Genomic DNA, 12,056 nt, shown 5'->3' with positions numbered 1-12,056 from the left:
AGTTCCAGTGCTTCCAACACTTTCAAAACTTTCAGCACTTGTATCAATTTTAGTTTCATTGTTCATGATTTGCTTCATTAAGTATGCATATCTAAGTATGGAATTTTCGTTGATATTGCTCATCCATTTCTGATTACTTTGTGTATTCAAACACGAGTCACTATAACTTTTACAGGTGATTGTATTATCTTTTTCAATTAAATTATGAATTTGATCAGAAACCATAAAAATATCCCCAGAAACCCATTCTCCAGTAGTTATTTCTTTACTGAGATTAATTTCTTGTTCACCAGTATTAGAATTAACTTTTATGAGATTTGATGATATTTGTAAAGTGACTAAATTAGTAGAATCTTGAGAAATAACCATCTCGAAAGGAGACAAAATTGTCTTAGAGAAAAGGAAACCAAATCTCAAAAATTCCATGTTAGGATTAACATTTTTTGAAATTATCACACTAGAACTCTTACATTTACCATTTAATGCACTTATTGAGCATGAAGTCAGACCAGTGCTTACAACTCCTGTTTTATAACTCCAATTTGGATTCAATTTTTCATTTGTGGATGATACCATTAAAACGGCTTTATATGGAATATTTGCATTTTCTGTTGGAATGGTTGCTATAGAATTATTAGAAGATTTTATATTTAGAGTGTATATTGACGATAACCATGTTAAACTCAAGTCTAAATTCCCACTTTCTGGTAATTTTTCTGGGTATGAAAATCTATCATATTTTTTATTACTTAAATCAATTAGTTTACCGCAGCATTTACTTATTTCCAAACCAATAATATTCCCACCCTTATTATCATTAATGTTTATTTTGATATCGCTTTCTTTAGTTTTATTAATTGGAATAGTGAATGACAACGTTCCACCGCTTTCAACATTTTTTTGGTCTACTGGAATTATATATGTATTATTTGTTACCGTCACTTCTTCGATTTTAGATTCTTCGATTTTAGATTCTTCGATTTTTGATTCTCCTTCCGATTTTGATCCAGTTGTTGTTCCCCCTAAAACTGTAGATGCTCCTGAAGTCGTAGATGTTCCTGAAGTGGTAGATGCTCCTTCAGTTGTGGATGCTCCTAAAGTCGTAGATCCTCCCAAAACTGTGGATCCTCCCGAAGTGGTAGATGCTCCTTCAGTTGTGGATGCTCCTAAAGTCGTAGATCCCCCTACAACTGTGGATGCGCCTAAAGTCGTAGATGCTCCTTCAGTTGTGGATGTTCCTAAAGTCGTAGATCCCCCTACAACTGTGGATCCTCCTGAAGTGGTAGATGTTCCTTCAGTTGTGGGCCCTCCTAAAACTGTAGAACCTCCTAAAGTTGTAGATGTTCCTTCAGTTGTAGATCCTCCTAAAACTGTGGGTCCTCCTAAAGTCGTAGATCCTCCTAAAGTTGTGGATCCTCCTGAAGCGGTAGATGTTCCTTCAGTTGTTGATCCTCCTAAAACTGTGGATCCTCCTAAAGTCGTAGATCCTCCTGAAGTTGTAGATGTTCCTTCAGTTGTTGATCCGCCTAAAGTCGTAGATGTTCCTTCAGTTGTAGATCCTCCTAAAACTGTGGACCCTTCTAAAGTCGTAGATCCTCCTTCAGTTGTAGATCCTCCTAAAATCGTAGATCCTCCTAAAGTCGTAGATCCTCCTAAAGTCGTAGATCCTCCTGAAGTGGTAGATGTTCCTTCAGTTGTGGGCCCTTCTAAAACTGTAGAACCTCCTAAAGTCGTAGATGTTCCTTCAGTTGTAGATCCTCCTAAAACTGTGGATCCTCCTAAAGTCGTAGATCCTCCTGAAGTTGTAGATGTACCTTCAGTTGTTGATCCGCCTAAAGTCGTAGATGTTCCTTCAGTTGTAGATCCTCCTAAAACTGTGGACCCTTCTAAAGTCGTAGATCCTCCTGAAGTTGTAGATGTCCCTTCAGTTGTGGGTCCTCCTAAAATTGTGGATCCTCCTTCAACTGTAAATTCTCCATTCAATTTTGATCCTTCAGTCGTGGGCCCTCCTAAAACTGTAGATCCTCCTAAAATCGCAGATCCTACTTCAACTGTGGGTCCTCCTTCAATTTTGGATTGATTACCAATTTCAAATCCTGTAATTTTAATTCCTTTATCAGAAATATCATAGTTACTAAACGAATCAAATGGAGTTTTTTGACTCTTTGGACTATTGATCGTTTCATTTGATATAATTCCAATATTTGAAACATAACCTATAATAAAAATTTTTAATATAAATAATTTTATTCTAAAATTTATCTGTAATAATAAACTTACCTGAATAACCACTTCTCAAGACCCATTTTTCTTGAAAATTCCCATCATAAATTTGAGTTGCAACTATCATTTCTTTTGCTGGAAGAGGGAAAGCTAAGAGAGGTTTTTGAAGGTCTCTACTCTATAATTTAGGTATTAAAAGATAACTATATTATATTAATTTTGATTTCCCTAACTTACGTCAAAAATAACAGTTTCATTATTTCTAAATTGGAATCCAAAAAGACAATATTCTCTATGTGAAAATGTAATATTTCCTTTATGAAGCAAATAATTATGAATTAAGTAAATTTGTAAAAAATTACTTTTAAATTTAATAACTTACTGCTTCCACAAACAATTGTAGCATATCTTTCAATATCACAATTTAAAGTTCCATTATATGGCACTGAACCTTCCATACACGTGAACCAATAATCGTTGCTTTCAGATCCAAATTTAGATTTTTCAAGATTTAAAATAAAGTTATTTGTAGCTGTTTCATTTAATGTGCTATTTATCATTGAAACTGGCGAATAACATGAATCACCTGATTTTGTGAACTGGCAATTACTGAAATTTGCACCCATTTTATTTGACAAGCTTCTAGAAATCAAAAGTTTTTGAAAATGGAATAGATCTTTTAAATTGTGATTATTTCAAATAAATGGAGTATATACTACAATATTAAACTATGGTGTTTCTTTTTTACAATTTTTTTTTTCTTTTTTTAAATATTAAGTATTATTTTTACGGAAAGTCTCTGCATGCAGTATTTGATGTCTAAATGCAAGTTTCAAAAATAAAATTTTACTAAAAACAAGAAATAATTATGTCTAGAATGGTTTAATTAAATATTTGATTACTAAATTTATAGTTATTCTGACAGATTTACTAAACAAAAAAAATAAACTCTAATAATTATAATGTAATTAACCCTTTAAAATCTCATAGCAATATTTATTATATTCATCCCGATTTAATTTGCGGTATTAGACCTTTTAATATTTCACTAGAAACATTAATTGAAGGTGTCATTCCTTGGGATAGCCTCCAGTATGCAATTGGAACCAGATCTTTACTGCTTGTAATTCTTAACTCAGTTATATCTGAAGAAGAAGGAATAGGAACACCTCCAATAATAACATTATTGTATGAAACAAAAAGATATACAATATCACTCTCAGAATCATCTTCTAAATTACCACTATCTGAAGATGAGTTGATTATATATTCGCTACTTTTTGTTCTGTATTCAGTACCTTTAATGTATGCATAGCGTAGTAGATCTAAATTTTGGTCATACTGCCTCCATTTTTGTGTTGACTGAGTAGCGAAACAGGAGGCTGTAGTGATAAATAAACATTGATAGTTGTTTGAATTGTTTTTTAAAAAATTATATCCAGAGTTGGTCAATAGAAAGATATCGCCTGCAATCCATTGCCCACTTTCTATTGGAGAAGGAATGGTAATTGTATTTGTCTTAGTTTCTGACTTTATTTCAACCATAGCACTAGAAAACTTAATTGATACTAGGGATGATGCAGATGAATAAAGTGTAATAGTTACAGGATATAAGTATTCTGGAGGAGCAGCAAATGCATATCTCAAATATTGTTTTTCAGGAGCAAAGGGTTTATCCAAGGCTAATTTAACTGAACCGCTTTTACATTTATTTCCAGGAGTTGTAATAGTGCATGAGTTAGATATAATATTGTCAAAATTAAAATTAAAATTCCATGTGGTGGAAACTTCATTTTTATTATTATCGGTAAATACTAATGAGTATGGAGAAGGGTTTTCATAGCTAACTATGCCCCCAAGAGGAACTAATGTCGAAGATACAATTAAATAAAGCATTACTTTCGTCCATGCAATTGTCAAATTCAATGAAGTAATAGATTCCCAATTTGAAGGATATTGAAAGGTATCAAAATATCCTGTAACTGCGTTTATAATTTTTGCACAACATCTTTTAAAATCCAATGTTGTTATTGTAATATTGTTTTCATTCAATATTTCAATTTTCATATTAGTTTCTTTTAAGCCATATATGGGAAAAATAAATGATAATTTCCCATTGTCATCAATATCATTTTTATCCCTTGGTATTAAAAATTTACTTCCCGTAAGACTTAAAGGAGCTCTCGTAGTAGTACTTACTGCAGCGGTTGACGTTGTCGTTTCTGTAGTTGTACTTGTTGTTGAAGTCTCAGTTTTTCTTGTGGTAGTAGTGGTAGTAGTGGTAGTAGTAGTGGTTGTGGTTGTTGTTGTTTTATCATCCGCACTACTGCCACCTGAACCCATTTTGTTTTATTTCAATTTAACAATTAATAAATTTCTGTTTTCTAGGTCATAAAACGTACTTTCCTACAAATAATTTATTTAGTTCTATTTGTGTATTGTCTATCTTGTGCGAAAATAGCATTTATATACACAGAAATTACCTTTCTTTTTTATTATAATTAAAAATATTCACATATATATCGATATAATAACTACTATTACAGAATTTATGTAGAAAATAGAAGCAAATTTAAAAAACGAGCAATTTCATATTTTAATTGATATTCATTTAAAGAGAAATCTCGTATTAGAATTTATTTCAATTAATCATTTAATAAATAATTTGACTTTTAAATGCACACATTTTCCCGCGTACGCTTATTAAAAATTTTTTCTTGCAAAAATGTTTAAAAATATCTGGGTTTATATTATAATAACATTAAATGTCTAAGATAGATTACTAAAAAAAATGATATTTTATTTATTTTTTTTTGAACTCACGTTAATATGTCTGCCTTAGTGTGATTTGTTTTCTACCAAGATCTCACATACACCCAAATATCAAGTCTATTCCTACCAGCAGTATTTACCATAACGTATATTATAATCAAGAATCAAACAAATTTATACTTCAAATAGAAATATATAAATAGACAATAAGACAATTGTTTATTATTGGAAATTCACACAATTTCTCACAAATTTGTATACAAATTATAAAGCAATTTTTATTATAAAAATAATTAGTAAGAAAATGTGAGTATTGTAGAATTTGGATGATTTTGTACCACAAAAATAATATTTGTCTTTGCATAGTGTGAAAACTTCAATTTATCAACTAAATGAATTTCATTAATTATCACTTCTTTCAATTTTCTAATTTGTAAGGTATCAAGTAAATTTGTATAAATTCTTTTTTAATTTATTGCAAGAAATATGAATGCCTTTAACTTTTCTAAGCTTGCCTTCATCTTTATAATTTTTGCTTTCTTTGGAAATTTCGAAAACACTGGGAATGAAATTTCTAAAACTACATTCGAGCAATCATTTGTTCGTCTTAAACTGAGAAAAATGTCCAGTAGTGAAAAGAAAAGTTTACAGAATCAAATGAAGATTTTAGAACAAAAAGTTAAAGATGCAAAATTAGCTGGCAATGAAGAAAAAGCTAGTTACTTTCAAGGGAAGATCGATTCTGCAAAGAAAAAACTTGCAGAGTAACTTGATAATAAAAATAATTTGTTCGCTTCAAATAACTTTTATTGAAGTCCTCCAATTTCACAATAATGAATATTTTCAATTTAAATTTTAGAGAAAATAAAGTTATTGAAAAATATTAATTTAGATCTTCTAAGACAGGTTTATAAGTTAAATAATCATTAACTTCAGCTAAACTGTCTTTGCTTAATACAGTTTATTTTTAGCGTTTTGAATTAGATTATTGTTAATTTAAATGTGAATGAGCTAATTACTCCAATAATATTTCTCTCTTAATTTCTCCAGTATGTGAACTTTTGAATCCTGACTTTTTAGTTGTTTGGAATTCTTTAGAATATTTAACTACCGACAATATTTATAAATTGTCCTGCTGTTTTGATTCAGATTTTATTTTTTATCAACTTCACTAGTTATTATAAATGGAAGGTTATACATCAAAACGATATTTATAAATTTCATTAGTGTTATCCTAAGATTCATTTTTTTTTTTTAAATTGATAAGTTGGGCATTAATATCTAGAGATTTTTTTTTTTTTTTAATTTGAAGAATTAATTCAAAAACTTTGATAAATGAACTAAAAGCAAAAAATTAGAATAAAACAGTTGCTTTATAGATACATATTTTTTTATTATTCTATAATAATACTAACTTTTTACTCCTATTCATATTCTTACAATCATGACGAACAGAATTGGGTTTAACAATTTTTCATGCCAATATTTGCTAGAGATGCGGAAAATATATAATAAACCTCCAATAATTTACGAAATATCACAAAATTAATAATAAATACTCGAAATATCCTAAATTGGTTTCGTATATTCCTATGATTAAAAAAATCATTTCATCTTCAAAAAAATATCTCTAGAATAAATATCCTTCAATTTAACAAGTGTTTTTCATTATGATTAATATAATATGTAATATAATTTTGAATTTGTGTAAATCAAATTAGTCAAAATTGACCTGTAAATAATTAAATTTCTATGACCAAAATCAAATTTCAAGAGTACCAGTTATAATTAGAAAGAATTTTATTGTTAAGTTCGGGATATAACCATAATAATTATTACAAAATTATTGATTATCATTCCTTTCATATCTTAGTAAAATATCATTTATTCCAATATAGATGGGATAAAAGTTGGAGTCAACAAGAAAATTTACTTCTGAAAGAGATTTAGTATTAGTTGCCATAGTAGTAGTAGTGGTAGTGGTAGTAGTGGTAGTAGTGGTAGTAGTGGTAGTAGTAGTAGTAGTAGTAGTAATTAATACAGTTTTATCAGTCATTTGTAGATTATCTAATGATGAATTGTAAAATTGATTAAAGGCATTATCTAAACTATTTGGTTGCATCAGAAATTCATTATTTTCATTATTGTTAACTGAATTTAAAAGATTTATAGTGCCAAAGTTGTGTTTCGAGTCAGAAAAAATTCTCAGTCTTTCAAATCTATCCTTAATTAGTTTCTCTAATTCAAAGAAAGATTCGCTAAATAATATCTTTTCACCATGAATCTTGTTGGTTTTTAATTTCAACCCTTTATAAAAATGAACTCCCCTTTTGACATCGTATGTTTCTATATTTTTGGAGTCAATTTGATCGAATTGAAATGTTAGTAAAGGTTTTCTAATATCATATATAATATTAGAAATGAAGAAAATAGGGAAAGCCGCAAAATAAGTATTTTTAATTCCAGCCATATTTGTTTTAATTATAAAAATTAAAAATGACTTTTCTTTGACAGATATATTAATTTCAAATGTATTTTCTGGTTGATCAAAAGTATAATTAGCTAATTTAACCATTTTATCTGAAATCGTACTAACTCCCAAAAACTCTGTTTCCACAATCCACCTTAAGTATTCCCCATCTTTAGATGTGTTGTAATCTTTCGGGATTGCATAGACATTATTTTTCAACAAATCATCAGATTTATACTCAATTTCAGCAGAATCATATTCTTTCAAAATAAAAGTTGCTGGATTTAAATTATAGTCAAAAAATAAGTGTTTTTTCGTCTTACGATCATTAACATAATAGGTTTCATCTGTAAGCCTCACAGTTAGTTCACCATTATTGTTAATAAGTAAAAATGTATCTTTGCAATCAACCTCTAAGCTCATAATTTTTCTATTAATGACGTCAAAAAAATATATTGGAGGGCCAAGACAATTCACTTCTTTAGAATAATCTGGAGTGAAAACATTGTTTTTACCTAGAACTAAGTAGCTTGGTCTTTTATAGTTGTTATTTTTTTTATTTTCGACTCGATTAATGATAGTTTCAGCATTTGCTTCACTATTAATCAGTACAAGTACTATTAAATGAAAAAATAATTCCGAAAAAAATATTGATCTTTTTCTCATTATTTAAGATTATCGCATTAAATCAAATAATTAAATATTCAGTCAAATTATAGTTTTAGTATGCAGATATTTTCTTCAATCCAAAGAATTAAAATTAATTTGTTATTTTAAGACTAGTTAATATTAACTGTTCTTTTAGCGCCACAAATCCTTTTTATAACTATTTTTTAATTAAACTTTTTTTTTTTAAATGTTTTTTGTTTGTTTGATCATTATTTTATCTTAATTTATTCAATACTTATTAACATTTTAATTTGTATTTATCGACAATAATATAATTTAATAACATTATAAAACAACTTGTTTAATATATTATTTATTTCTTTCATCTTAACGTTTTATTTACGGAAATTTTGCTTAAATGTTTATATATTCTATTGTCGTTTAACTAAAAACAATTTATATGTAACTTTTTTGACATTTGCGACAATTCTCTGTAAAATGTTTATTAAACTTCATAAATCTCAAAAAGAAAATCGTATATTTTTATTTATATTTATGATTAATTTTTATTTTATGCAATAGAAACTTATTTTAATCAACTTTTTTTTTCTAAATTGATTAACTGTGTTTGCTCCAAATTATTAATAATGATTTTGAATAACTAAAATTTTTATCAGTAACTTTTTAAATGTACTTTTGTTAATTTATAAAATTTTAATATTTTGAATAATTGATCATTTCATATAACATATTTGGTACTATTTCACACCTAATTTCACTTTTAAGGTTAAAAATAACATTGAATTATACTTTTTATGTATTTCTTTAATATATGTATTTGTTGTATTCAAGTTTGCTTATAGAAAATTATACCCTATGCTTAATAATGAATTATTCCTCAAATTACTAGTATTAATACTCTTTTTTAATAATAAAATCAATAAATATTGTATATATATTAATTAATAACTATCTATATTATCTAATTTTAGTAATAGTTTTTGCAATATAAACATATTTCAATTGCTTTAAACTAACAATATACCTTTATTATTCATGTTATTTACTGCAATTGTAAACAATTAGTATTTAAATTAAATTAGTAAATTCGATATTTTCATAAAAGTGGAAAGTAAAAAAAATAAAGTATATAATCTTATAAAATAACCGAAAAGAAGTTGAATTAGCTTTTATTTTAAATATTGTTTTTATTTTATTGATTTAATTCTCAAAAATAAAATATTTTATCCTTCTATTTGCTGGTTTAATTGTTTGTAAAAAAAAACAAGATTCCCGTTAAATATTTCATTAAATTATTAGTAATTTTCTGTTATACGACAAATCAAATTTATTAAAATTTTCTAATAATTTGATAATTACAATCATTTTAGAAAGCAATTTTCGATGGGAAAAAATATTGAATAAATTCCACATATTCTTATTTAATTATATATTTATTAACATTTAAAAAGTAATTATTTGATATTACAATTTAATCTTATTTTTTAGTGTTGAATGTTCTGCACTGATACTAAGCTATTACCAGCTAAAGAGCTATGATTATCAATAAAATATTGATATTCAATAAAGTGTTTAAAATTTAAAATTTAAATTTATTTTAATTTAAGTATTTAGTAGAATTGGCGTTAAAAAGCTTGAAATCAAAGTATAGCAATTTTTCAAATATATTACTGATATTTGATTATTTATCATAAATAAAATTCAAACTTTATAGATTGATTTAGATATGGAAAAACAATTATAATATAAATTACTAATGAAAAATATTATAAAGTATTAATATAATAGAATGTCTAATTATATTGAGTTAGGAACTGAGTTTAACTCGTTATTATCAATGCGATCTATTTAAAGTATTTTTTTTTAACATCAAAATAGCAAAAATAAATGAATATTTATCTAAAAAAAGTGCATATCAATTGATTATTTATCAATACAATATTTTATTTGGTTTAAATATGATATTGTTATTAGATTTTTATTTAATCTAGCCATCATTGAATAAAACAATTATTTACGATGACGAAACATTTTATAATTAATTTAATTAATTATAAAATATTCGAAGTAACATTCAAATTTATGAATTCATTATTATTCTGGGGATATTAACATGTAATAATTAATTTCAACAAAATAAGTAGTATATTGTTAAATCTTTAAATTGTATAGTTGTGGCTCAAATTTTTATTCCTTTAATACAAATATATTTTGCTTTAATAAATCATATATTAATTACACAAACTATTGTTAACTAAAATCAATTGGGCAGAAGTTTGAGCTCTTAATCAATCAATTTGTAAATAATAGAAATCACGTTTTTATTTATCCTAATAACTATTTCTAATTTAAATTTGAACATTTCATGCAAATATAGAACCTATTGCAATATTTCTAATCTCCGGAAATTCCAGAAAATTTTTCGAATAAAAGATCCCTATATTTTCCAGTTGTTATATGAACAGTCCAAATTTTTTAAAAAATCACATCTAGCTATTAAAAATGTTCCTACAAATTAAATTATAAATTATAATTTGATATTTATTTAATAAGAATTATAGAAATTATCCACTCAATATAAACATAATATCCTTAGAAATACAAATTTTGTGGACGTTCGTTGAATTGGCTCTAAAAATAGTTATTTGCAAAGAAATTAAAGTTGTTTAACTATCTCCGTATTTAATATAATTTAAAAATCAACTAAACGCATATTTACAATATTTCTCAAACCAACAGTAAACCAACATCATCAAATTTACTCAGTTAATATATCAATGACAAGATTGTTTTTTAAAGAAACCAATAAATAAAACTTAACAAAATCAATTCAAAAAGAACATTAGCAGTTAAATTTTTGGTAAATACTAAAAAAATGAATCAGGGGCGCGATACCTTATTAGAAAATAGTCTTAAAATTGATGGGGAGACGTCTCAATAAAATACAAGAATTCAGTTGATCGAATTTTTCAAAAATGTTGAGGTTATTTGGATTTCAACTCGTTATTTCATCTTTACTTTTATTTAGTCTTTATAATCCAAGAGAAACTCTATATCATTCGGGTTTCGATTTAACGGAAGTTTCATTTATTAAAGTAAAAAGCCCATGCTGCAGTGCTTTAAAGCGTATTAGGAATCGTATTTGTTGTTGTTGTTGTTGTTCTTCTTCAAGTTGTAATTCTGATTCAGAAGATGAACAAAGTTCTGGTGAGGATCTTCCCCAGGAGCCAAACCAACCTGTTATACTTTTGAAATCAGAAGCATTCGATCCTGACAATATTCCTCCGAAACCTTCTTACCCAGCCCCAAAACCTCCTATGGGAACGATCGAACAATCACCACCTACTTTCCCGGAGCCGCCGTCACCGGAAGAGCTCGAATCTATGAGATCGCCGACGCCGGATCCAAAATTACTTTCATCACTTCCACAACTACCACCACCACCACCACCGGTTCTACCAAAGCCCAATAAATCGAAAGTGAGGCGTGTTCTTAGGGGACAAAAATGTAACTAATTCAATTGAAAACTCAGTTCCTAATATTTTTAACTGAAATTTACTTTCATAATAGCATATTTTGATATTCTTTCATAATTGAAGATTTTATGGCTAGTACTCATGCGAAGGCTAATTAATGAGGTATAAATTTTGAATTGAATAAAGATGAGTGTACAAAATTATATCTTTAATAGGTAGTATTTTACATGAAGATGTAAAAAGTTAATGTTTTTAATGTAATGTTTTTAGATTGTTTTGCATTCCATAATTTGGGTTTATTATTTAGTTTGATTGCGGTTGGTTTGCATTTAAATAAAAATTTGGTAGTGATAAATTGTCAGTACAATTATTTAATTTGTCTTTGAAATTCTTAATTAAATATCTTTGACGGTTATTATTGAGTTTTGAAGTTCTATTTAACAAATTTTTTAGGTTTTAGGTTTAGGTTTTAGGGTTTTAGGGTT

General features: G+C 27.0%; 5 protein-coding genes across 5 annotated transcripts; 2 read left to right on the top strand and 3 right to left on the bottom strand.

Moving 5' to 3' along the window:
- Nucleotides 1-173: 173 nt before the first annotated feature.
- Nucleotides 174-2,849, bottom strand: cubi_01247 (uncharacterized protein; the record flags this gene model as incomplete). Its single annotated transcript, XM_029018259.1, has 3 exons — nucleotides 174-2,216; nucleotides 2,281-2,394; nucleotides 2,606-2,849. Coding segments are annotated over 3 exons (2,401 nt in total), but the record flags the coding sequence as incomplete, so codon positions are not given.
- Nucleotides 2,850-3,228: 379 nt separating this feature from the next.
- cubi_01246 (uncharacterized protein) lies at nucleotides 3,229-4,566 on the bottom strand (the record flags this gene model as incomplete). The annotated part of the gene is made up of 1 exon (XM_029018258.1): nucleotides 3,229-4,566. The coding sequence occupies one exon, from the start codon at nucleotides 4,564-4,566 to the stop codon at nucleotides 3,229-3,231; it is 1,338 nt and encodes a 445-aa protein (XP_028873012.1).
- Nucleotides 4,567-5,481: 915 nt separating this feature from the next.
- Nucleotides 5,482-5,763, top strand: cubi_01245 (uncharacterized protein; the record flags this gene model as incomplete). The annotated part of the gene is made up of 1 exon (XM_029018257.1): nucleotides 5,482-5,763. The coding sequence occupies one exon, from the start codon at nucleotides 5,482-5,484 to the stop codon at nucleotides 5,761-5,763; it is 282 nt and encodes a 93-aa protein (XP_028873011.1).
- Nucleotides 5,764-6,838: 1,075 nt separating this feature from the next.
- cubi_01244 (uncharacterized protein) lies at nucleotides 6,839-8,131 on the bottom strand (the record flags this gene model as incomplete). Its single annotated transcript, XM_029018256.1, has 1 exon — nucleotides 6,839-8,131. One exon carries the CDS (start codon nucleotides 8,129-8,131, stop codon nucleotides 6,839-6,841), a length of 1,293 nt encoding a protein of 430 aa, XP_028873010.1.
- Nucleotides 8,132-11,070: 2,939 nt separating this feature from the next.
- Nucleotides 11,071-11,610, top strand: cubi_01243 (uncharacterized protein; the record flags this gene model as incomplete). Its single annotated transcript, XM_029018255.1, has 1 exon — nucleotides 11,071-11,610. One exon carries the CDS (start codon nucleotides 11,071-11,073, stop codon nucleotides 11,608-11,610), a length of 540 nt encoding a protein of 179 aa, XP_028873009.1.
- Between the last annotated feature and the right edge of the window lie 446 nt (nucleotides 11,611-12,056).

Source organism: Cryptosporidium ubiquitum, assembly GCF_001865345.1.
Source record: "Cryptosporidium ubiquitum isolate 39726 chromosome Unknown contig_27, whole genome shotgun sequence".
NCBI lineage: Eukaryota > Apicomplexa > Conoidasida > Eucoccidiorida > Cryptosporidiidae > Cryptosporidium > Cryptosporidium ubiquitum.
This window is presented reverse-complemented; position numbering and strand designations above follow the sequence as displayed.